A 26,938-nucleotide genomic window follows, 5' to 3' on the forward strand; every position below is an offset into this window, starting at 1 on the left:
GCAGTGGCATGATCTCAGCTCACTGCAACCTCCACCTCCCAGGTTCAAGTGATTCTTCTGCCTCAGCCTCCCGAGTAGCTGGGATTACAGGCGCACGCCACCATATCTGGCTAATTTTTATGCTTTTAATAGAGATGGGGTTTTGCCATGTTGGCCAGGCTGGTCTCGATCTCCTGAACTCAGGTGATCCCCACACCTCTGCCTCCCAGAGTGCTGGGATTACAGGCATGAGCCACTGCACCCAGCTTCCAAAGTTCTGAGATTACAGGCACGAGCCTTGCGCCTGGCTGAGGATGAGGTTTGTTCTGTATGTGTGGTGTTTTTTGGAGACAGGGTCTCGCCTTCACTCTTGCCCAGGCTGGAGTCCCATGACGTGATCACTGCTCACTGCAGCCTCAACCTCCTGGGCTCAAGCAATCCTCCCACCTCAGGATCCCTCCAATAAGTAGCTGGAACTACAGGTATGCGCCACCATGCCTGGCTAAATTTTTTAATTTTATTGTTGTTATTGTTAGAGCTGGGGTCTCACTATGTTGCCGAGGCTGGTGTTGAAACTCCTGGACTCAAGCAGTCCTCCTGGAAGACCAGTTTTTTGTTGTTGTTTGTTTGTTTTTCAGACAGAGTCTTGCTCTGACACTCAGGCCAGAGTGCAGTGGCGCGATCTCAGCTCACTGCAACCTTTACCTCCCAGGTTCAAGCAATTCTCCAGCCTCAGCCCCACTAGTAGCTGGAATTACAGTTACCCGCCACCACGCCCAGCTAAATCTTTTGTATTTTTTTTTTTTTTAGTGGAAATGAGGTTTCACCATGGTAGCTAGGCTGGCCTCAAACTCCTGACCTCGTGATCCACCCGCCTCGGCTTCCCAAAGTGTTGGGATTACAGGTGTGAGCCACTGCACCCAGCTGACCAGTTTTTATTCTAAAAGTTTTTACTCATAGACTATATACATAATCTTGACCAGCTATATTACAGATACATCTTATTGGCTACAAGGAGAACCAGGTGAGAATATATTCTCAATGCCCACATTTTTAATATACAATTCAGTACTGCAAATAGAAAGTCATTAGCTTGGGTTTTCATATGTGAACAGGAACTTTCCATAGGGATATGTGTTGAGAGATGGAGTGAAGGATGTCGCAGCTCAAACCAGAGGCAAATGAGATCTCCTGGGGGCAGGGTGGAAGGTGTTGGTGGCGGGGATTCCTAGACAAAGTCCCGCTCTTTAGGAGAAGAGAAGGAAGTGCCCAAGGAGTTGATTGGGAGAAGGAATAGTCCAGGAGGTCATACCTAAGAAACAACACCAGCAGAACAAATGAATGGTTATAATGACAGATGGAGGAGGAGTTTGTGAAACTTAACACATTTAAGAGCCGACAATGTATTGGACTCTTTTGCAGACACTTTTCTAAGCACCTTACACACATGATCTTGCTTGTTCCTCACAACAATCCTGTGAGGTAGGCATGTTGTTATTTCCATTTGGGAATCTATATTTCACAGAGTATTTAGTTCCTGTGTGTATCCTGTGCCTCCCCTTCACTCCCCACATCCAGAACTCTCAGGAGTCATGAGTTATAGGCATCACCTACTTTGGAGAATTGTAGGTAATTAATTGTCCTATTCTCTGTCCTTTATTTCCCAGGTCACAAGGCACTTAAAGCATTATTGAGGTCATTGGTAGATCTTCAGGAAGAGTTGCTTTTCCAGTACCCAGACACTAGTTATCTCGTAGATGGGACAAAGCCCAATGCGGGAAGGTAAGAGAACAGAACCATGGAGTTGCTTTTTTTCTTTTCGTTTGGGTTAGTTTCCCATCATTTATGAAAGAGAAATTCAAGTTCTTTTCAGGCAGATATTAATGTTAGTAATATAGAGTCTCTTATGTTTAACTGGTGGTCAGAATGGCACATAGTTGGTGATTAGATTTTAGATTTTTGTATTTAGTTGTATCTGATATGCTTTGTGGTCTTAGACAAAAGGCTTGCCTTCTCTTTAGATCTATTGGAATTAGAAGATAAAAGCACTTTCTTTTTTAGAGATGGGGTCTTACGCTGTCATCCAGGCTGGAGTGCAGTGATGTGATCACAGCTCACTGCAGCCTCAAACTCCTGGGCTCAAGCAGTCCTCCTGCCTCAGCCTCCTATGTAGCTGGGACTGCCGGCATTTGCCACCATGCCTGGCTGGTTTTCTTTTTGTAGAGACAGGTCTTTCTGTGTTTCCCCACCTTGTCTTAAACTGCTGGGCTTGAGCCATCCTCCTACCTCAGCCTCCCAAAGTGCTGAGATTATAAGCATGGGCCACTTCACCTGGCCAAAAGCACATTTTAAATATTAATGCTTAATTAATGTTTATTAAACCTTCTGTGCCCATATCATAGATTTGAATCACTGGTCACAGCCAGCCATCTCCTTTGAATAAAAGCCATTATTTTGAAAGATGGAAAAATGTCAGAAAACAACAGCAAAATAATCATTTTTCCCCCTGAAATTGTTACATTTAATGATTTTCCCCCCTTTGTTTACACCTGCTCTAGATACCTGCTTGCTTTTTTTTCCTTGGACTTGTCTTTTATTTTTTCTCTACTGAACTAGTTAGGAGGGCAAAAAGGAAGCTCACATTTATTGAGCACCTATTGTATGTTGGGGTTAGTAATCCAGTGAGTACAATTGGCAGATGGTTGGAGGTTGTATTACATTGTCATGGCAGTTGCATATATGGCATTGCAGGTTAGTTAGCACTAATTCTGTTGCCTACCACTTTGAGTTTTCTTCACATTCAGCTTCTCTTCTATTTGCTTCAACTAATATTATTTATCTTTCCTAAACAGTTGGTTACAGAGAGACACATTTCCCTTATTGATCTGGGGATTGAGGTCATAGAAATATGATTATATGCTTCATTTTTAAAGATTGTTCTATAATAGTACAGTCCTGGTTTATACACATTTCTAATAATTCTTTTAAAACCTCATATTTTGATTGTTTGCTTACCTTTTAAAAAATATTTTGAAACTAGTTCTTTTTATATTTATTTTAAAAGTTACATGAAGCTGGGCATGGTGGCTCATGCCTGTAATCCCAACACTTTGGGAGGCCCAGGCGGGTGGATCACTGGGGGCCAGGAGTTCAAGACCAGTTTGGCCACCATGGTGAAACCCCATCTTTACTAAAATACAAAAAAAAATTAGTTGGGCATGATTGCGCACAGATGTAATCCCAGCTGAGGCTGTAATCCCAGCTGTGCCTGTAATCCCAGCTACTCAGGAGGCTGAGGCACAAGAATTGCTTGAACCCAAGAGATGGAGGTTGCATGAGCCGAGATCGTGCCACTGCACTCCAGACTGGGCAACAGAGACTGTCTCAAAAAAAAAGTTACACTAGTTTTTGATTGATCTTATGAACATTCTTCTCAACAGCAAAAGCTATCCTCATATCTTTGGTGTCATTTTAAATGGAGACAGAACAGGAGGCCTAAATATTCTCTCTCCTTTATGTGAGCCCAGTTTTTTAAATTTAAGTAATGTTTGTTTACATTGGCCGTAGTATTCTTACTGGTTTTCTAGTGAGGAAATTTCTAGTGAAGATGATGAGCTGGTAGAAGAGAAGAAGCAGCATCGAAAAAGGGTCCCTGCAAAGAGGAAGCTGGAGATGGATGGCTATCCCAGCTTCATGGCAAAGCGCTTTGCTGACTTTACAGTCTTCAGGAACCGCACGCTTCAGAAATGGCACGATAAAACCAAGCTGGCTTCTGGAAAACTAGGGAAGGCAAGTGTGTGTATGCATGCATGTATGTGTAAGCTAGGTTGTGGCAACCTGAAGCAGTTTTAAAAAATTGGAACCACAGCTCATTTATATGGATGTTGTCATGTTGTAATGGTAATCATTCATTGCTATAGCAAAATCTGCTAAACTTCTGGCACTGGGGTTTATACGATTCAGACTTGGGATTTTAACTTTATTAGAAAGAATGTTTTATCCTTAAAATTGAGGCCTTATAAGTGTTCAAGTGCCAAAAATACAAAATACTTTAAAGGAGTGAATTTCAAAGCAATAATTATTAAAGTATCAGAAGTTAATCTCTGCACATAGTCTTATAACCTGCTTAAGACTAACTTTTTTTTTAAGAACAATTATAGCCACTCACAAACTCAGTCCTTTACAGAAAGTCTCTCCTGAAAAGATGATTGTCTCTCTGGTGACACAGAAAAATAGAGAAACCAATGTAGCTGCCTTCAGCACTGATTTCTGCATTATCTGACACTGCTTAATGTCGTTGCAGGGTTTTGGTGCCTTTGAACACTCAATCTTGACTCAGATCGATCATATTCTGATGGACAAAGAGAGATTACTTCGAAGGACACAGACCAAGCGCTCTGTCTATCGAGTGCTTGGCAAACTTGAACCAGCAGCTCAGCCTGTCCCAGAGAGTTTTCCAGGAGAACCGGTAATAACTCTGTGATGCAGAGTGATTCTGGGGAATAGTTTCTATGAGGCTAATTAGCTGACACACTTGTAGCTGTTACCTGTTTGTATAAGAGGTTAGTGAGAGAAAGGAAAGCAACACTACTTTGCTGGATTGTTGAGAGAAACTTGAGTGTATGTTAGAGGAGAAAGTTTTTAAAAATGGGGCTTCTGTTAACTCCTATGTGTCATTGTCTCTTAATTTTGAGTTTGATATAGGAGTCTGGTAGTGGAAGCAGTCATAATCCAATTTTCAAAATCCAATTTTAAAGCTACTTCTGTAGAAATGTCAGTATTGAAGCAAGTGTCTACTTTAGGCTCAATGTTTGCCATTTAGGTACTTTAGAACGGGTCCCGAAGTGGAATAGTCAAATTCTTTTGTTTAAAGGAAACATTTAAATGTTTTTAATTATAGAAGAAATATATACTTAATGCTTTTTTAGTTTATAACAACTTAAAATGAAAAGTAAAGTTCTCTACTCTGAAAATTTCACTCCTCAGGTTTTACCAGTACTGATAGTTGTAACAAGTTTTTGGTCTTTTTCTATTTGTATAACTATATAATAAATAAATATATATATATATATATGGTTGCCTTTTTTAACTAAATGAAATAGACATTTATGTGTGTATAAATATGTAAAATACTACAAGCATATTTAAAGTCTTGCAACTTTCAAAATCTAATGTATCCTAGATACTCTTTCCATTCGTTACCTAGGGATCGACCTCATTTTCCTAATGACTGCAGGGTATTCCATTTATGGATATGCACTATCATTTATTCAACAAGGGATATTATGTTGTCTCCAGTTTTAGAAACAGTGCTACAGGAAAGATTCCTGTACATTTATTATGTGTTCGTATAAACATGTAGGTAGATTTGTTGAAGTGGAAGTGTTAAAGAAAAGACACCGAATTCTGATAGATGTTGCCAAATTGCCTCCAAAAAGGCTGCATTAATTTCCAGTCCCTCCAGCTGTGTTCTTTAGTACTAAGTGTTGCCATTCTTAGAGGTGAAAAATGGTATCTTCTCATTCTAATTTACACATACTTAATTAGAATGAGGGTAAACATGTTTTCATGTGATTATTTATGGTTCTTTTTCTGTCAACTGCCTGTTAGTGTTTTCGCCTGTTTTTATATTGGACTGTTTCATTTTTTAATTTTAAGAACTTTTTATATCTTAAGGAAAACAGTGCTTTGACTATTCTACATATTATTTATAGTAGCTACATTAGTTAGATAGCCTTACTGGGATTCACTCTTTTCTTACTCCTTGTTAATGTAGGAGATCCTTCCTCAAGCCCCTGCCAATGCTCATCTGAAGGACGTGGATGAAGAAATCTTTGATGATGATGACTTTTACCACCAGGTGCGACTTATACACTCTCTCGTTACAAAAGGTTTTAGCATTTTAAAGCAGCTTGTAGAATTCTCTGAACAAAAACGTTGCTTATTTTGGAAGGATAGAGTCAGACAGTGATTAGAACGCCCACATTCAAAATTGACTTATGGTGTCATTGTGGATTTGATGCTTTTCTTCTATTTTATGTTTTCCCTTTGAAATGAAAATAGCTATAGTTACTTTGTTAGTTGTTGCTTCAGTGTAAATTGTCTGTAAAACAGTTTTAGGTTTTTCTTTGAGTCAAGTGGTTTCTTCTTTCTGAGCCATTTTTGAGGATGGAGGATTTGTTAGGTGTTTGGTTTCTTGTCTCATTACTATTAGAATGGGACGTGCACTGGAGGGCTGGGATCCCAGAGTTCTTGAATTGCACTACTGATTCTATTACTGTTAAATCTTGTTCTTAATGTCTTTTTGTGCCTGTTGAAGTCAGTTAAGTATGTACTGAGAATGTCTGCAACCGTTGATTATAATAAGAGTATAGCGCATTGAAGACAGAACTGGTAGAAGTTGAAATAGAGTCCAGTTCTCAATATGTTTTCACAGACTCCCTCACTTCTTTCCCTGACATTACTCTCTGCTGGCATGCTGTTCTTTTTAATGATGCCTGCCGGAGACTGTTAAGATAGACTAAACATTCGGGCTGTTCTAAAGAACTGAAATAACTTCCTGTATTCCTGAGTCTCTTGATAAGTTATACTTCTTTTTTTTTTTTTGAGACGGAGTTTCGCTCTTGTTACCCAGGCTGGAGTGCAATGTCACAGCCTCGGCTCACCACAACCTCCGCCTCCTGGGTTCAGGCAATTCTCCTGCCTCAGCCTCCTGAGTAGCTGGGATTACAGGCATGCACCACCATGCCCAGCTAATTTTTTGTATTTTTAATAGAGACGAGGTTTCACCATGTTGACCAGGATGGTCTCCATCTCTTGACCTCATGATCCACCCGCCTCGGCCTCCCAAAGTGCTGGGATTACAGGCGTGAGCCACCGTGCCCAGCTAAATTATACTTCTTAATAGAGAGTATGTTAAACTTGCTGTACCCTTTCTAGCTTAGTGGAGAATCAAGGACTCTGTTCAGCAGTGATATGCCAGTTAATTGTTCAGCCATTGTTTATCAAGATAATTTTTTTCTCTGTCAAATTTTTAATGTGCTAACTTTTGCCGAATAATTTGCGACTGCTTGTTGAGGGTTTAGCCATGACTGCTGTACTGTGTATATAGATATGAAGAAAGGGACTTCTTAGGAAAATTACATGTAAAGTCAATATAGAACAAGTAATTCTATATTGGGGATACCTCTGGTTTTGCCCTAAAAAGAGAAAGATTGACTTTCTATTAATTTTTTAACTCATTCTGTAATGTTTGATAAAATTATTGCCATAAGTAAGTCTTAAAAGTAATGATGAGAGGGTATAGGAAAAAGGATTGGTGTGGCTGCCGCTGTTCCCTGTCAGAAGTCCTGATTCTTTTTTCCTCTTCTCTCATTATATTCATTTGTCAGAAGAGTAAGGAACTCTATTTTGTTCTGGAGTGTCTAAGGAAGTACCTGATACGGGATATTAATGCTGTATAATTGTGTGAGATCACGGGAGACAATCAAAAATGTTCCAGTCTTCATTAATTGAAGTGTACATTGTTCGATGGAAAGTGCATCATAAATTAAATAGGCTTAATAAAATAAACTGAAATTACTGGGGAGAAGTTGCCTCTATTGGCAATCCATACTCTGAAAGATTTTTTTTTATTTGCCTGGAGGTCCGTTTAAAAAGTAGCATTACTTGATTGGCCCTTCATCCCAATTAATAATTTTAACTTCGATAAATTCTGATTTCAGAGTTATGACTAGTCACATCTTAGCTTTTCCCCTTGCCGGTTAATTGGGGTGCTGGGGTTAATCTAAATTAAAACTTAAACTAATAGAGGTCAGCAAGGCAGCTGAAACACCTGAGTGAAACAAATGGGGCTGCCAGGCACAACTTTATCTTGGCTGTTTCCCAAGAGGGAAGTGGCAGCAAATTGGAGTTGTTTCAGCCTTCTGTAAAGGTGAATGATGGGTGACACTTGTTAATGTACAGCATCTCCGGAAGTATTCCAGATTGCTTTGCTGCTACACCAACTGCTGCCATCCATGCAGAGTCAGTAGGAACTGGACCAGTTGCCAACATCTGGCAGCACAGCAAGGAATGGGTGCAAGTCTTGAAACCCTGCAGATTCTAAATATGGTGCTTAGAACTGTGCAGGCTTTAATCACTTACCACTCTTTGGCAGCAGGCTACGACAGCTTATCCTAGCCTCGTACATCACATTCTGACATCTGCTGAGCTGCAAGGCAGCTGCACATTCATTTTCTTTTCTTGCCTTTTCTCTTTGCTTCCCATTCCCCTTCTTCTTCCCACTCCCTCTACCCTTCAGTTTTCCTCCCCACTCCCCAATATGCTTCTTGGGGAGAGATGATCTATAAAGATTACTGCTTCATTGTGTGCAAGTAATTGTGGTGATGCCAGGCCCTTGACAGACACAAGGTAGCACCTGTTCTGCTGACCTGGTTAATTTCTTCTCTTGAGTGGGATTTGCCAGAGATTGGAGCTGAAGCCAATTCAATGATAAGGCTAAAGAAAATGGCTGTATGTTTTCTGTCACCTCCCAATTAAATTGGCTTCATAAAGTGCTTTCCTTTATTTGTTAGAGTAGTAAGCCTGAGCTAAGTGTTGCATTCAGAAATGGTTCAATATATTACAATGGGCCTGTGAGTTTTCATTTGTGTATGTGTGTGTGTGGTTTTTTTTTAAAGTGGTCATATGGAAGAGCCGGGTGGTGAATATAATACATTTCAGTTTTTTAAAAACCATACTTGAAGCCAGACTCTTTGGGTTCATGTTTTGTAAAGAAGAGATTATAGCCACATTGAATTTTAATGTTCCATTGTAAGGGTTTAAAGGCTTACTTGGTTAATTCAGGTGTCTTGAAGCTGGGTAAATGCCCTAACTACTGAGAATGATGTGTGGGGTCAGAACACTCCCCCTCTACACACACGTACTCATTCACAGTTTTATTCTTTGTTTCTTAATGGGCTTTAAGTTACTATAACTTTTAAAATATATTTGTATTATTTAACAGTGGTACATGTATATGTGTGTGTGTGTATGTGTATGCATATGAGTTTTCATTTGTGTGTTTTTTAACGTGGTCATAATGAGTTTCTCATATATGAAAACTTACATATGCATGCATATGTATGTATGTGGGCCATAGAAGATAGTATCTGATATCATAAATAATCTTATTTTTAGAGCTGAAAAGAACCTTAGAAGCAACTGAGACCCTGAGAAGTAACTTTCTGATATCATAGAGTAGAAGGCAACACTGGTAGTTAATCTCAGGATTTCTTAGACCAAGTCTTGTTCTTTCCATACCTTTATTTCTTAAATATTTCATTATTCAGCCATAAACAGATTTCACTGTAGTATTACGGTTTTCAGTTTGTGAATAAGTAAGCTTTATTTTCATAGAACCAGAAAAAGTATTTTGTGTTACAAAGTAATTTTTTTCCTTAGAAGGCAAGTGATTTATTGAACTTCTGTTACTTAACAATTCTAATGAAAAAATTAGCTTTATAGTTTTGTTACCAGTTTGGAAACTGGAATTGCTGAAAGTGTGAAGTATAGCCAGTGGTAAAGGTTTTATGAGAGGAACTGTTCCCCTGCTGCAGAAAAGCATTGCAGGATTTTACTTCCAAACGGAATTACTTTACATTTGGCCTATTTCTTGTCAAAGCTCGTTCCTAAAGGCAATTTCACAAAACATGAAGGTTGTAAATGACCATGAAGGATGAGCCATTCAGAAACGTTTTCAGTATCTGTTTGTTATTGTCGTGATCCTATCTGCTACTTTATAACATTAAGTTCTCTTCAGATATGTTGTCTGTGTCACCATTTAAGGCTTTTGTTTTGTTTTGTTTTGTTTTGTTTTGTTTTAAAACCAACAGATGATCTTTTTTAAAGAATCAGGGAAGGACCAGGATTTGCTAAGTACTAGTGGTGTGCCAGCCCCTGGACTAAGTAGATAGGTACTTGGCATGTGTCTTGATTTAATCCTCACAAGATCCTCATATTGTGATATACCTGCACTTAGCAATAAGCTATATAAAGTGACTGGTTTTATTCTTTTCATATCCCAGATCACAAATTAGTTTCTTGTCACTTCATGAGATATTTTGTTCTAAAAGGACTAATTGAGCCTAGATGTCGACAGATCAATACCTGGATTTCCAAGGGTTCATTAGGATTTTGTATGTTGCTTCTAGCTCTGTTTAGTTTTGATCTGGTTTGTCCTGTCACTTTGAATCTAGACAGGAGTGTCTAGAGAAAGGCATAATAGGTTTTGCTCTTTTGATGACCACTTTGATGGGTTAAATTTCTTCTTTCATTTGCCATCAGGACATGTCTATAACTGACATTGCCACATGCTGAACTTTTGTATCTAAGACATTGGATAATGCCATAAACAAGTAATTACTAATTCAGTGAACTATTAAAAGTCGATAATGTTGAGAAATAGAGAAGAGGCAGGCTTTCTGACAAGATGGTTTACTTTAATTTAATTGGTGAGTGATTAATATGGACAGGTGATGTGGTGGAATTGTATGCATTTAGATTTCAGTGTGAATAAGAGATGTCTCAAGCTATCCTTATGTTAATGGTGATAGATATTTTTTATATTGTTTTTGTTTTTATGTATTTATTTTGTTTGTTTTTTTTCGAGGCAGGATCTCACTCTGATGCCCAAGCTGGAGTGCAGTGGTGTGATTTCAGCTCACTGCAGCCTCAACCTCCTGGGCTCAAGCAGTCCTCCCACCTCAGCCTCCCAAGCAGCTCGAACTATACACAGGCACCACCACACCCAGCTAATTTTTTGTATTTTTTGTAGAGACGGGGTTTTACCATGTTGCCCAGGCTGATCTTGAACTCCTGGGCTCAAGCAAATCCCAAAGTGCTAGGATTACAGCTGTGAGCCACGGCGCCCAATCTGGCAGGATAATATTCTTACTATTGGCATGTATCTTTCCAGTGGTTCAACTGATGGTTAATAACATGTTTTAAAGTCTGATTTGAACCTGCCTCTATGAATGAGTTGTTGGATAATATATGCCTTCTGTTCAGGGCAGTATTTTGTTTTTAGTTTTATTTTAAAATATTGCTGTTATTTGAGATCTGGATAGTGTTTCTTAAAAGTTTGGTGAAGCTTATTACACATAGATTTATGATTATTTTAGAGAGGACATATGTATGAAGTACATAAATTTTAAAATTGGCCAGGCATGGTGGCTCACACCCATAATCCCAGCATTTTGGAAGGCCAAAGTGGGTGAATGACTTGAGCCCAGGAGTTTGAGACCAGCAGGGGCAACATGGCAAAACCTTGTCTCTACAAAAGCAAAAAAAAATTAGCTGGATGTGATGGTGCATGCCTGTAGTTTCAGCTACTTGAAGGCTGAGGTGGGAGAATTATCTGAGACCAGGAGGTTGAAGCTGCAGTGAGCTAAGATCATACCACTACACTCTAGCCTGGGCTACAGAGTGAGACCCTGTCTCATAAATACATACATACATAAATGAAAATTTAAAATTGAAATTATGGTTGAAGATATGGCATGGAATTAGGTTTTTGGGGGCATAGTAATGGTGTTTTTAAAAAACTCAAAGAAAATACCTACTGAGGGCCAATTAAATTCCAGTTTTAATAACTGCAAGATTATTTTATATACCATGTATAAGAATTTTATTGGAACTACATGGTAGTTTCTGCTTCTTTAAGACATTTTCCACCAACAGCGCTGCCATTGTATATCTGTCAGTGTTTGGACACAGGTATGGCATCACTATTAGCATTTGGTTGCTAGCTTGGGCTCACTATTGTGGAAGCTGCACGAACAGGAAGAAAAAACCACATTTTAAATGCAAAGTCTAGAAATTTCATCAAACAGGAAAGTCAAGGTAAGGTGCACACGACTGGCCCTCATTTCTTTCGGCTTTCTTGCTTTAAAAAACATCAGAGCATGACTTTAGTACTACTACTTTGTTTAAACAAAGGTAAAACCTCAGAACAAAGCCTAAAACAGTACATTTTACAGGGCTAGCAAGGAACGAGATAAGAATTGGCTTAGAAGTATTGAAGAAACTTTTTCAAACACAAGTGATACCTGGAGAGTTTGCTAGGCAAATATGTGGCCAAAATTACCCTTTTTGTACTAATAAGCCCAGTGTCAGCTGACTGAGTATAAATTAAACACAGGATCCCAGCAGTATTTTAGCAGCCTCAAGTACAGAATTTGGCACTTCTCAAGAAATGGAGACATTACCTCTTCACTAAAGTAGGCATGAGGTCTTGGTATTAATGTGTTACTCCTTTAAAAGTAATGTATAGGAAAAAAATGACTTAGCAAAGAAAGGGGAAGTTTACAGGCATCTTCAAAAATGTATATGTATTGTGAGAAAATCTTCACAATCTATCCATCTGACAAAAGACTGATAACCAGATTCTACAACAAACTCAAACAAATCAGTAAGAAAAGAAACAAACAATCCCATCAAAAAGTAGGCTAAGGACATGAATAGACAGTTCTCAAAAGATATACAAATGACCAACAAACATATGAAAAAATGCTCAACATCACTAATGATCAGGGAAATGCAAATGAAAACCACAGTGTAATACCACCTTACTCCTGCAAGAATGGCTGTAATCAGAAAATCAAAAAACAGTAGATGCTAGCATGGTTGCAGTGAACAGGGAACACTTCTACACTGCTGATGGGAATGTAAACTAGTACAGCTGCTGTGGAAAACAGTGTGGAGATTCCTTAAAGAACTAAAAGTATAATTACTGTTTGATCCAGCAATGTCACTACTGGATATCTACCCAGAGGAAAAAAAAGTCATGACTCGAAAAAGATACTTGCACACTCATGTTCATAGCAGCACAATTCATAATTGCAAAATTGTGGAGCCAACCAAATGCCTGTCAATCAACAAGTGGATAAAGAAACTGTGGTGTATGTATATGATGGAATACTATACAGCCATAAAAAGGAATGAACGAACAGCATTTGCAGTGCCCTGGATGAGCTTAGAGACTATTACTCTAACTGAAGCAACTCAGGAATGGAAAACCAAACATCATATGTTCCCACTGATATATGGGAGCTAAGCTATGAGGACACAAAGGCATAAGAATGATACAGTGGACTTTGGGGACTCACAGGGAAGAGTGGGAGAGGGGCAAGGGATAGAAGACTACAAATACGGTGCAGTGCATACTGCTTGGGTGATGAGTGCACCAAAATCTCACAAATCACCACTAAAGAACTTGGTCACGTAACTAAATACCACCTGTATCCCAGTAACTTATAATTTGGATAGCATCTTTGGAGACCATCGAGTCCAAACTCTCTTTTTGCAAGTGAGGAAAATGGAGCCTGAAGGAAGTGTGTGACTGTTGTAAGATTACCCACTTAGTGAATTAGGACACTGAAACCTGTGTTCTCGCTCCCAGTTTGATTTTCTTTCTGGCACATTATAGTCCCTTCTAATTGGACAAGTTTGAAAATTCTTTGAACATTTAATTTTCAAATCTCTATCTGTTTAGGAAATTTGAGATCTGCTGTATCTTTTAGCACTCTGACAGTTCACAAGTATCACTTTTACGCCATTGTAAGCTTTATTCAGTTAACATTTATTAGTCCAAGCATGGTGGCTCACATCTATAGTCCCAGCACTTTGGGAGGCTAAGGCAGGATAGCCTGCGTCCAGGAGTTCAAGACCAGCCTGGGCAATATAGTGAGACCCTGTCTCTAACAACAACAACAGCAACAAGAGAACACCTTTATTATGCCAGATGCTAGGTTTATAAAGGCTAGTAAGACCAAAATCCCTGTCCAAAGAATTCGTGTTACCTAACAAGAGTGAAGATCTCTCTAATTCTCTGTAGTCACAAAATTAAGAATGTGACTTCAGTAAAATTAAGGTGGAGAAAACAAATGTTGAAAAGAGCAATCAGGTATTTTATATAAAAATGCACATGTGGTTCTCTAGCTTTCTTACAAACATGCCTCAAACATTCATTAGCTTACTGGTTTACCCCTCAACATACGCATGATCTAATTCTACAGTAATTTCTCTACAACGTGTAAAAGGCCTTATGAGGCGCTATTTGACATAAACATTGGGTAATACAAATTCCATATTTTCCAAGAATGTAATCATTGTTGGAAGTCAGATTGAGATGTTGGTTTCCACTGATACTTATTTCAGGGTAGAAGAACCTTCAGATTGATGGTAGGTAGAAGAGGGTTCATTTTGCTATTGTCTGCCTTTATGGATGTTTGAAAATTTCTATAATAAAAAGTTAAAGATGAAAAAAGTCATATTTCTTTTTTCTTTCCATTCGTTCAACAATTATTTGAGTATCTCTGTGTATTTATTAGTAACTACTGTCCTAGGCTGTGCTGTCTAATGTAGTAACCACATGTGACTGTAGATTTAAATTTTGGTTAATTTAAAAAGAGTAAGATAAATGATTCAACTCCTCAGTCACACTAGTTATATTTCAAGTGCTAAGCAACCACATGTGCTAGTTGCTGTTTTATTGGACAGTGCAAATGTAGAACATTTCCATTACCACAGAAAGCTCTCTTGGAACTCTGTTACAGGCTGGAAGAAAACAAAGTTCCTGCCCTCGTGAGCATTCATTCTAGCTTAGTGGCAGGATAAAACAGGGAACTACATTGTGACAAATGCAGTAGAGAATGATGAAACGGGGTATGGTAAAAGCGAGCCCTAGGATAGGGAAGCGATGGTGACTGTTTTCACTTAGAGTGTTTAGGAGATAAAGATATTTGAGCAGAGACCTGAGGAAGTGACAAACAGAGCTATGCAGGTGTCTGGGGAAGAGCATTAGGGACAAAGGGGATGATGGCAAGTGCACAGACTCTGAGGCAAAACCGAGGCTAGCATGTTCCAGGAAAATCAGGGAGGCCAAAGTCACTGGGGAACGGTGTGGGAGAAGGCAAGAAAGAGGATGGTAGGAGAGAAAATCAGAGGTAATGGGAGGCCAGGTCCTATGAGACCTCGTAGGCCACTGGAGCACTTGGATGTGGCTGAGATGGGAAACTACCAAAGGATTTTGAATATAGAAGAATAGCGTGATTGGACTCATATTTTAAAAGGATCACTGATGGCTGTGTTAAGAGTAGACACAAGAGAATACGGGACAGGGTGGTAGACAGGGGACCAATTAAAAGATTCTAGTGATAATCCAGGCAAGAAATGGCAGTGGCTTAAACTAGAGTGGTTTTGGAAGAGAGAAGTTGTTGGATTCTGGATTTGTGTTGGAGGTTGAGCTGAGGATTTGCTGGTGGATTGTATGTGATATATGAAAGAGAGTAGTCAAGAATGACTATTAAGGTTTTGGTCTGAGCAGTTGGAGGTATTAAGTTGCTATTTGCAGAGATGGAAAAAAACGGTGAGAGAAGCTAGTTTGGAAGAGAAATCGGGAGCTCAGTTTTGGTTATATTGCTGCCTCCTCCCAACCCCTGTGGACCTATATTGGCTTTATTTTGGTTACAGATTAGTTATATTGTTTATGATACTTCTGCCACATTCATGTGGAGTTGTTGAGGGGAGACATATATATATATATATATATATTTGGGGTTTATGGGAAGGTCCAGGCTGAAGGTATAAATTTGTGAGCCATCAGCATATAGATTGTATATAGATTGTTATTAATACTGTGAGACTGAATGAGATTACCTAGAAAATGAAGGTAGAGAGAAAAAGAGAAGAAATTTAAAGCCCAAGTCCTGGGACGTTCAAACATTTATAGACTGGGGAGATGGGAAGGAGCAACAAAAGTGATCAAGAAGGAGCAACCAGTGAGGTAAGAGAGAATAAAGAAGAGTAATTTTCCAGGTTGCATGTAAAGAAAGTGTTTCAAGGAGGGGATCGCTTGAGCCCAGGAGTTTGAAGCTGCAGTGAACTATGATCACACTACTACACTCCAGCCTGAAAGAATGAAACTCTGTCTCTCACCAACCCCCTCCCCCACAAAAAAAGGTGAATTCAGTATCATCCTGATACCCAAACCAGACTAAAACATCACAAAGAAAATATAGGCCAGGCACAGTGGCTCATGCCTGTAATCCCAGTACTTTGAGAGGCCAAGGCAGGAGGATTGCTTGAGCCCAGGAGTTTGAGACCAGTCTAGGCAACGTAGGGAGACCCTGTCTCTATAAAAAGCAAAAAATCTAGCCGGGCATGGTAGTTCTTACCTGTAGTCCCAGCTATTTGGGAGACTGAGGTGGGAGGATCTGCTTGAGGTTGGGAGGTTGAGGCTGCAGTGAATTATAATAAAGAGAAAGAAAGAAAAAGAGAAAAGAAGGAAGGAAAGGGAGAGAGAAAGAAAGAGAAAAAGATAGAGGGAGAGAGAGAGGAAGGGATGTTGAGGATCTAGTGAATTGTGATTGTGCAAGGAAGGGAGGGAGAGGGGAGGAAGGGAGGGAAGAAGGAAAGAAGGGAAGGAAGGAAAGGAGGAAGAGAGGAGAGAAAAAGGGAAGGAAGGAGGGAGGGAGAGAAGGAAGTAAGAGAGGGAGAGAAGGAGGAAAACAGGAGAGAGAGATGGGGGTTGGGAGATTGAGACTGCAGTGAATTGTGATAGAAAAAGAAAGGAAGGAAGGGAAAGGAGAGAGAGAAAAAAGAGAGGGAGGGAGGGAGGAAGGGATGTTGAGGCTGTAGTGAATTGTGGTTGTGGAGGGAAGGGAGGGATGGAGGGAGGGAGGGAAGAAGGAAAGAAGGGAAGGAAGGAAAGGAGGAAGAGGAGAGAAAGGGAAGGAAGGAAGGAGGGAGGGAGGGATAGAAGGAAGTGAGGGAGGGAGGGAGGGAAGCAAGGGAAGGGAGAGAAGGGAGGGAGGAAAATAAATTACAAACCAATATGTAAAAGTCAGCAAAATACTAAGAGGGAGGGAGGGAGGGAGGGAAAGAAGGAAAGAATTGCTGACTCATATGTAAAAGTCAGCAAAATACTAGCAAACAACCCTGCACCAAGAATTATACACGCTGATAAAGAGCATCTGAGGGCCGGGCGCGGTGGCTCACACCTGTAATCCCAGCACTTTGGGAGGCCGAGGCGGGCGGATCATGAGGTCAAGAGATCGAGACAATCCTGACCAACATGGTGAAACCCCGTCTCTACTAAAAATACAAAAATTAGCTGGGCATGGTGGCACGTACCTGTAGTCCCAGCTACTTGGGAGGCTGAGGCAGGAGAATTGCTTGAACTCGGGAGGCGGAGGTTGCAGTGAGCTGAGATCGTGCCACTGCACTCCAGCCTGGCATCTGGCAACAAAGTGAGACTCTGTCTCAAAAAAAAAAAAGAGCATCTATGAAAACCACAAATTACACCATACCCAGTGACCAGAGACTGAATGCTTCTCCTAAGAATAGTGGCAAGGATATCTGCTCTTGCCACTTATTCAGCATTATACTAGAGGTTCTAGCCAGGGCAGTTAGATAAGAAAAAGAGATAAAAGACATCCAAATTGGAAAAGATGAAGTAAAACTATCTTTTATTTGCAGATGATATGATCCTGTGTATAGAAAGTACCGGCTGGGTGCAGTGGCTCACACCTATCTTATCATCCTAACACTTTGCGAGCTGAGGCGGGTGGATCAGCTTGAGGCCAGGAGTCGAGACCAGCCTGGCCAATATGGTGAAACCCCATCTTTACAAAAATAGAAAAATTAGCCAGGCGTGTTGGCGCACACCTGTGATCCCAGCTACTTGCGAGGCTGAGGCAGGAAAATTGCTTGAACCTGGGAGGTGGAGGTTGCAGTGAGCCAAGATAGCATCACTGCACACCAGCCTGGGCAACAGAGCGAGACTCCATCTCAAAAAAACAAAAAAAAGGTACTAAAGAAGCCACCAAAAAATTACTATAGCTAATTAATAAATGAATTCAGCAAAGTTGCAGGATACAAAGTGAATGCACAAAAATCAGTTGTGTTTCTATACACTTGAAATAAATGACCTGAAAAGGCAATTAGAAGAATAATTATTCTTACAGTAGCATCTAAAAGAATAAAATATCTAGGAATAAACTTAACCAAGAAGGTGAAAGATTTAACATATGGAAAATTATAAATATTGCTGAAAGAAATTAAAGACCTAAACAAATGGAAAGCTATCCCATGTCCATGGATTAGAAGACTTAGCATTGTTAAGATGACAGTACTCCTCACATTGATCTAAAGCTTCAAAACAATCCCTATCAAAATTCCTGTTGCCTTTTTTCTCTTTTTGCAGAAATTAACAAACTGATTCTAAAATTTGTATGGAAATGGAAGGACCTCAAATAGCCAAAACAGTCTTGGGCAGGGGGGAACAAAGTTGGAGGACTCACACTTTCCAGTTTCAAAACTTACCACAAACCTCCAGTAATCAAGACATTGTGGTACTGGCATAAGGCTAGGCATATAGATCAATGGAATACATTTATAGTTAATTGATTTTCACCAGGATTACCAAGACGATTCAGTGGGCAAAAGAACAGTTTTTTGTTTCATTTTGTTTTTTAATAAATGGTGTTGGAGCAACTGGATATCCACATGCAAAAGAATGAAGATGGAGCCTTCCCTCACACCTACACAGAAGTTACCTTATAGTGGATCATAGACCCAAAAATAAGAGCTAAAACTATTAAACATTTAGGAAAAAACAGGAGTAAATCTTTATGCTGCAGGTAGATCAAGTAAGACGAGGGCTGAGAGAAAGAATTGATCTTGCTTTTAGCCAGTAGAAGCCATTGGTGACCTTGACAAGAACTTTTTTTTTTTTTTTTTTTTGAGAGGAGTCTCACTCTGTCCCCAGGGCTGGAGTGCATTGGGGCTCACTGAAACCTGCGTCCCAGGCTTAAATGATCCTCCCACGTCAGCCTCCCCAGTAGCTGGAATTACAGGCATGTGCCACCACACCTGGCTGATTTTTGTATTTTTAGTAGAGATGGTGTTTTGCCGTGTTGCCCAGGCTGGTCTATAACTCCTGATCTCAAGTGATCTGACTGCCTCAGCCTCCCAAAGTGCTGGGATTACAGGTGTGAGACACTGCATCTAGCTGACAAGAACTCTTTTAGTAGAGTGGTGGAGAGGGTTCAAGAGAGAATAGGAGGAAGGCAGGCGTGGTGGCTCATGTCTGTAATCTCGGCACTCACTTGAGATCAGGAGTTGGAGACCACCCTGGCCAACATGACGAAACTCCGTTTCTACTAAAAATACAAAAAATTATCCAGGCGTGATGGCGCGCGCCTGTAGTCCCAGCTACTTGGGAGGCTGAAGCAGGAGAATCACTTGAACCCAGGAAGTAGAGGTTGCAGTGAGCTGAGATCGCACCACTGCACTCCAGCCTGGGTAACAAAAGCGAAACTTCATCTGAAAAACAAAAGAATGAGAGGAAATAAATTGGAGACAGTGAGTATAGACAACTTTGAGGAGGTTTGCTGTACAGAAATAGAGAAATGGGACAGCTGCTGGAAGGTTTGAGAGTTTTAGATAGGAGATGTATTTTGTACGTGGATGGAAATGATCCTGTAGAGAGGGAAAAATGGACATTGCAGGAAAAAGGTAAGAACTTCTGGTCAGTACCTAAGTAGAGAGGGGTTGGTGTGACAGATAGAGGGAAGGCAGGACATATGAACACAGTTGCAGGGAGGTAAGGGCCGAGAGCGTGTGCGGAGTCCTCATGTGAGTACCTCTGTGTTATTTTTGTTATTTTTTATGAATGAAGGAGCTGAGAGTGATAAGATGTAGGAGGAGATGGGGGTTTGAGAAAAGAGAGGGTAAGAAAAAGTTACCTCAGAGAGTGAATGGACTAAGAAGTCGTAGTTGCACTGTCAGATAGCCCAAAAAACCCACAGAAGGTTACTGGTGATACGAGAGTGAGGCCGGCTTGCAAGATCTCGTCTTTTCTCTCACCACATTCATCCATGTGGATGCAGGTACTGAGATTTAACATGGCTTGGGGTTTTGCCGAGGAAGTACAGGTAAATAAACCCTTCCCCACACTTCTGAGATTAAAAATCTGAAAACTCATAGCTTTTGTTTAAGTTTGGCAAACTATTATGGTAGCAGCACCTGATCTGAATGAACATGAAGCTATGTATAGGCTTTATTTATTCCCTTTATGTGGGAATATGTATTTTGCTACAGAAATTTTGTGTTTGACTTTGGGGTGCTGCCCCAGACTCTGCTGACACATTTCTGACATATGCAATGTGTTACCTTTCTAAAATACGAAACATTCTGAATTCCAAAATACACCTATCCTTAAGGGATTGTACAACAAAGGGACAGCTTGCAAGGAAGTTCAGGGAGTATATCAAGGGTGATTATCCCGATGGATTCTGGAATCTCATTCACCTGAGTAAGGAGGGAAGCGAGCCCAGGAGGAGAGGAAGAGGGATGCTGAAAAGATAGCAGGATTGATGGTTTATGGATTCTGGTGAGGCTGAAGAATTATTGGCATCTGAATGCTAGAGGGAGAATGCTGGAAATACAGGGAGAGATTAGTTTCAGCTGGGCTTTTGGTTCTTAAGGGACGTAATTACAGAATACAAGTTAGTACTGCCCTTTTGCTTTCTTGTGAATTCTTCTCTAGTTCAGAATGACTTCCTTTTTATTCTTTAAACACAAATGACATATCGTATAGTAAAAGAAACCTTGCTAAATAAGGATTGCTAAAAAATAGTAGCTGAGCTGATATCCAAGAGGATCTATAACCCTTCTTCCTACCTTTATTATAAATGGAGGGGGAGGTACCCACCCAAGACATCCATCTAGTGACCGATGGGCAGAATTTTTGAAGTGGAAACCCTTGGAAAATCTAAACAATAGCACCTTCCGTACGTTGTTACTTTTAGTATTGACTAGAAAGTATAACTTGCTGGGTATAGTGGCCCACTCCTGCAATTCCAACACTTTGGGAGGTCAAGGTGGGAAGATTGCTTGAAGCCAGGAGCTTGAGACCATCCCGAGCAACATAGTGAGACCCCGTCTATAACAAATAAACGGTAAAAAAATTAACCAGGCATGGTGGCTTTCGCCTGTGGTCCCAGCTACTCAGGAGGCTGAGGTGGGAACTTGAGCACAGTAGTTCAGGTCTGTACAGTAAACTATGATTGTGCTGCTGCACTCCAGCCTGAGTGACAGAGCAAGACCCTGTCTCTTAAAAAATATATAAAAATTTAAAAAAATTAAAAATAAAAAAAGGTTTCCTTAAATTTAAAAAAAAAAAAAAAGGGGGGGGGGCCAATGGCTGTTGCCTGTAATCCCAGCACTTTGGGAGGCCAAGGCAGGTGGATCAGCTGTTTGAGACCAGCCTGACCAACATGGTGAAACTGTGTCACTACTAAAAATACAAAATTAGCTGGCTGTAATGGTGCCTGCCTATAATCCCAGCTACTAAGGAGGCTGAGTCAGGAGAATCGCTTGAACCCAAGAGGCTGCGGTTGCAGTTGAGCTGAGATCATACCATTGCACTCCACACCATTGCACTCTAGCCTGGGCAAAACTTCATCTCAAAAAAAAAAAAAAGAACAGCATAAGTCAGTCACTTAGTCCTTGTAAAATTCCTTTTATTTGTTGGAAACAGAAAAGCAAATTGGCAAGCAGTTCTTTAGCATTCGAATTGCTTAATTCTTACTCTGTCTTCACTCATCAGGGCCTAATACTAAGAGTGATTTACTTACACTTCTAGTTAATAATTAGACATTGGGAGACATTATATATCATGCCTAATGGAATATATGGGGTCTGATGAGAAAGTTTTCTGTGTTGACTAATAAATTTTAACCCAAATGGCCAAGCTTAGTGAAATATTATGGCCTTTGAAGTATTTTAGGGCTTTTGCTGAGAAAACAGTACTGCTTTATTCAATGAATGAATGTATCATTCCTTCCAAATCACAGGCCTTAGCGCTAGCTCCCGAGTGGAGGCATGCTGCAACTTGGAATCAAAAAGTGGAAAAACTAATCAAATCCTTAAAGACCAAGGGCAATGAGGCAGAATTAGGCTGACTTCTTCAGTGGTAGCCTCTGGCTATACAGTCTCTTATTTGAGTAACCAAAAGTGAACTATTTGTAACTTTAGTATTAAGATGCTTCTTAGACTTTATTTGCACATCATAATTTCCTTTCATTCTTCCCTGTATTGTTCTTGTAAATATTGCACTTCCCCTTGCAAAAGGTGGCTGCTTTTCATGCTTGTTGACAAGATCTAGAAGACTGATCACTACTTGACTCTTTGATTTTAGGAATATTATTTTGAGATAGGATCTCGCTCTGTCACCCAGGCTGGACTGTAGTGGTGCAGTCATAGCTCACTGCAACCTCACATTCCTGTGTTCATGCTGTCTTTCCATCTCAGCCTCCTAAGTAGCTAGGACTACCTAGCCACCACACCTGGCTAATTAAAAAAAAAATTTTTTTTTTTTTTAGAGGCAGGGTCTCACTACATTGCCCAGGCTGGTCTCAAACTGCTGGCCTCAAGCAGTCCTCCTCCCTCAGCCTTCCAAAGTGTTGAGATTACAGGCATGAGCCAGTGTGCCCAGCCCTTAGAAATATTATTGAATAATCACTGTATGCAAAGGCAGTGTTGGAGTTCCAGGTATTAGGGGTGAGAGTTTGCCTTAGACATATCCCCTGCCTGCAAGAAGCTTATAGTCAAGCAAACCAGATGACGTTATAAGCATAATAACCAGAATGCTTGATTATTATCTTATCTGGTTGTAAATATCAGTAACATGTAAACCTATATCTTGTCTGGTTATAAGCATAAATAACCAGAATGCTTGGTGAGGGTGTATTGAAGAATTCAGAAGAGGGACAAAAATAATAGTTTCAGGGAATTAGAAAAGGCTCCAGGGAAGAGGACATGGTATTTGATCTGGGCTTTCAAAGAAGGATATCCAGCATTTTAGATATTCTGAGTTTGGGAGAACGCCTTCTACATAAAGGAATTGGGTGATCAGGGGATTTTGGGGGAGCTGAAGGTCAGGGAAAGGGAATCGCAGGTAGTTCAAATAGAATAAATGGTAAGGGAGAGGATGACTTTTGCTCCAATTTATCATGGCCTAGTTTGGAAAAGTTCTACAACCAATAGCATACTTTTTCAATGTATGACTTACCATTTTTGTGGATTTTCTATACTTGTTACATTTTTATCCTTTCATTCTTACTTGTTACACATCTTATTTGTTAACTACTTTTGAAAATTAGTAGAAAGGAAAATTGAATTAGTGTACTTGTTGATTGTTAGCAGCTGTGGTGATTTAGCTGCAGAAGACGATTTATTTTAACCTAAATGGGGTTTAGGGATTATCTATGAGCATGATCTGATGTTCACAATATTTCTGTTTATTGAATACTTATGTTTTGGTGAGTGCTTTACTTTTATCATCTTCTTAATTCCCAAAACAACTTTATGAGCTATAATTACCATTTTATAAGATGAGGAAACTGAATCTCAGGGAGTTCAAGAAACTTGTCTGAAACTACACAGGTAGTAAGGGGCAGAGCTGGAATTCAAGATAGGTAAGTCAGACTCTTTGGCAGATAGTTACACTTAAACTGTGCAGCACACACTTCACATAAGTGAAAACTGATACCTAGAAGCATTAGATCTTAGAGAGTGGGAGATGGAAACTTGTACCTGGTATTTGACAAGCCTATTTCATAAATAAAAGATATTTAAATAGAAAGCCCTGTAACTAGGCTGGGTATAGTGGCTCATGCCTATAATCCCAGCACTGTGGAAGGCTGATGCAGGAAGATCACTTGAGGCCAAGAGTTCAAGACCAGCCATGACAATATAGTGAGACTCCATCTCTACAAAACCTAGAAAAAATTAGCTGGGCATGCATGCATGCCTGTAGTCCTCGCTACCCAGAATGCTAAGGTGGGAGCTTGGGAGGTCGAGGGCACAGTGAGCTATGATCATGCCACTGCATTCCAGCTTGGGCGACAAAGCAAGGCCCCGTCTCTAAAACCATACACACTGTAACTGAAATTAATTCAGACCTTTATTAGACAGATGTGAAGACATACGTCTTGCAGTAAAAGGACCAATACGCACACCTGTAAACTCAGCATTTTGGGAGGCTGAGGCGGGTGGATCACAAGGTCAGGAGTTTGAGACCAGCCTGACTAACATGGTGAAACCCCGTCTCTACTAAAAATACAAAAATTAGCTGGGTGTGGTAGTACACACCTGTAATCCCAGCTACTCAGGTTGCTGAAGTAGGAGAATCAGTTGAACCCAGGAGGTGGAGGTTGCAGTGAGTTGAGATCGTGCTACTGCACAGAGCGAGACTCTATCTCAGGAAAAAAAAAAAAAAAGGCCCAACTTAAAGAGACTACAGAAAAGGTTAAGAGTTGTGGGGAGTGTAGAGGAAGCACCAAAGATGTAACTTGCCCTCTTTTCCTGTAAAGAACCAGCTCTTTCCTTTAAGAAATGAGATACAAGAGGGAGCATAGATCTATATCATTTTAATAGTCAAAGAATGAGTTTACATAGTTAAATGGTGTGTGTGTTTTTTTGTTTTTTTTTTTTTGAGACGGAGTTTTGCTCTTGTTGCCCAGGCTGGAGTGCAGTGGTACAATCTCAGCTCACTGCAGCCTCTGCCTTTGAGGTTCAAGTGATTCTCCTGCCTCAGCCTCCCACCTAGCTGAGGTTACAGGTATGTGCTATCACACCTGGCTAATTTTTTTTTTTTTTTTTTTTTTTGTATTTTTAGTAGAGACTGAGTTTCACCATGTTGGCCAGGCTGGTCTTGAACTCTTGTCCTCAGATGATACACCCACCTCGGCCTCCCAAAGTGTTAGGATTACAGGCGTGAGCCACCGTACCCAGCCCCAGTTAAATGGTTTTTTTGTTTTAAATTCAAGTACTCTCGGAATGGTTAAAAAGAGGCTAATTCTCATCTACGTAAAACCATCCAGGTTTGTTAAATAGGCCATTCTGTGTATTTGTTGTGTAGGCCATCTGGCCTATGTAAGACATGTGAGAAGGAGAATAGTGTAGTCATATCATTGAAAACGGCAATGACAAAGACAGTTCAAAAACAACTGCCAAAAACAGATAGGCTTCTCTATTCCTAGGTAGATAATGGTGCCCTGGATTAGAGCCAGGTTATTGTATATTAATTCCTTTCGTGTAAAAGCACTGAAAAGGTATGTACGTGTGGCCAGGGAAATGACAAAGCAAACACAAACTTGGCATTTTCTCTCAGCAATAATTGTTTTCCCCTCTGTGTATATATGGAGCTCCTTCAAGGGGCCCCTGCAGGGGCTAGAGTGGTGATTGTATTCAGATGTAGTCTCTGCTCTCACACAGCACACAGTCGGCAACGGAGGAAGGAGACGTTAATCAAGGAGTCCCTGAGTACCGTATACAGTAAGAACAACAAAGGTATGGGGCCTGCATGTGAGTGTAGCTGTGGTTAAGAAAGGTTTAGATTTAACAAATGAATGGAGGAGGAGGCGTGGGAGGTCAGTGGCTAGGGAGGCCTGTTCTGGCAGCGCATGTGCAAAAACAGCCTCTGGTGCAAGGGCCCTAGAGCATTTCACATACAGGATGAAGCCTGGTGGGACTGCAGCCCAGAGGCGGAGGTGGGTTAGGTTGGAGAGGTAGACAAGGGGCCTGGCGGTACCCTGTTAAATGTCCTGACACATTTGCTTTTTGAAAATACTACTCTGAGTACAATGAGGAGACAAAAATGGAGGAGGGACAAGAGTAAATCATTATACTGCCTCAGGTGAGACCATGTCTCCAGTATACTCAAAAAATATGTATGTGGGCCAGGTACAGTGACTCACGCCTGTAATCCCAGCACTTTAGGAGGCCGAGGCGAGCAGATCACCTGAGGTCAGGAGTTTGAGACCAGCCTGGCCAACGTGGAGAGACCCTGTCTCTACTAAAAATACAAAAATTAGTGGGGGCGTGGTGCTGCATGCCTATAATCGCAGCTACTCGGGAGGCTCAGGTGGGAGAATTACCGGAAACTGGGAAGCAGAGGTTGCAGTGAGCAGAGATCGCACCACTGCATTCCAGGCTGGGTGACAGAGCGAGACTCCACCTCAAACAAAAAATATATGTATGGGGTGAACAAAGATGATAGTATCTTATACTGGGTGGAGGCAGTGGAGATGGAGAAAAGTGGACAAATTTGTGAATATAAGACTTGAGATAGATGAGATATTGGGTATAAGGGAAGAGGAATTTCCAGGGATAACTCTTAGGTAATTGAAGCCTTGAGAAGAGAAGGATGTTCTTGGGGGAAAGCCTGTAGAGTGAGAAGAAAAGGAAGATTGGAACTGAGTCGTGAGGAGTGGTGGTATTTAATGGCTGGCTAGAGGGGCCGGCTGAATGCGGAGCAAAGCCAGGAGGTGCCTCACCGATGCCAAGAAAGGAGTGTTTCGGTGAGGGGAGAACATCCAGTGTCATTTGCTGCTTCAAGATGTCTAATAGGACGAGTAGTGCCAGGTGCCCACTAGACATGGAGATCTCCAGACCTTAGCACAGGTTGTTTCAGTAGAAAATGGAAGCAGAAACATTAGATAGTGGAGTTGTTGGTTTAGGAGTGAGTGGGCAACGTGGAAAGGGGACATATAGTTGGGGAGTGGGTAATTTTGTGCCAATTTGTACTATAGGCATGTATAGTAATTCCTTCCGAACTATTTGAAATTATAGTATATGCAGTTTATTTTTTGTATGCCTCAAATGTGGTATATAAAAGTTGCAAGTGACTTCTTTCTGGGATAGTTTTTTTTTTGGAGACAGAGTCTCACACTGTTGCCCAGACTGGAGTGCAATAGTGCAATCTCGGCTGACGGCAACCTCCATCTTCCAGGTTCAAGTGATTTCTCCTGCCTCAGCCTCCCTAGTAGCTGGGATTACAGTCATGCGCCACCACCCCCAGCTAATTTTTTTGTATTTTTAGTAGAGACGGAGTTTTGCCATTTTGGCC

At 40.6% G+C, this 26,938-nt stretch overlaps 1 protein-coding gene across 4 annotated transcripts in view; it reads left to right on the top strand.

Moving 5' to 3' along the window:
- Positions 1–26,938, top strand: part of AATF (apoptosis antagonizing transcription factor) — a 119,860-nt gene that overhangs the window by 39,889 nt on the left and 53,033 nt on the right. For all 4 annotated transcript variants that reach the window (XM_012445474.2, XM_012445476.2, XM_064378443.1 and 1 more), the window contains exons 5-8: positions 1,647–1,761; positions 3,567–3,768; positions 4,283–4,447; positions 5,756–5,839. In XM_012445474.2, the coding sequence (XP_012300897.2) occupies positions 1,647–1,761; positions 3,567–3,768; positions 4,283–4,447; positions 5,756–5,839 (566 nt within the window). The remainder of the gene's footprint in view (positions 1–1,646; positions 1,762–3,566; positions 3,769–4,282; positions 4,448–5,755; positions 5,840–26,938) is intronic.

The sequence above is a fragment of the Aotus nancymaae genome, unplaced genomic scaffold, assembly GCF_030222135.1.
Source record: "Aotus nancymaae isolate 86718 unplaced genomic scaffold, 86718_ANA_hifiasm-v0.15.2.pri h1tg000018l, whole genome shotgun sequence".
NCBI classification, from domain to species: Eukaryota; Metazoa; Chordata; class Mammalia; order Primates; family Aotidae; genus Aotus; species Aotus nancymaae.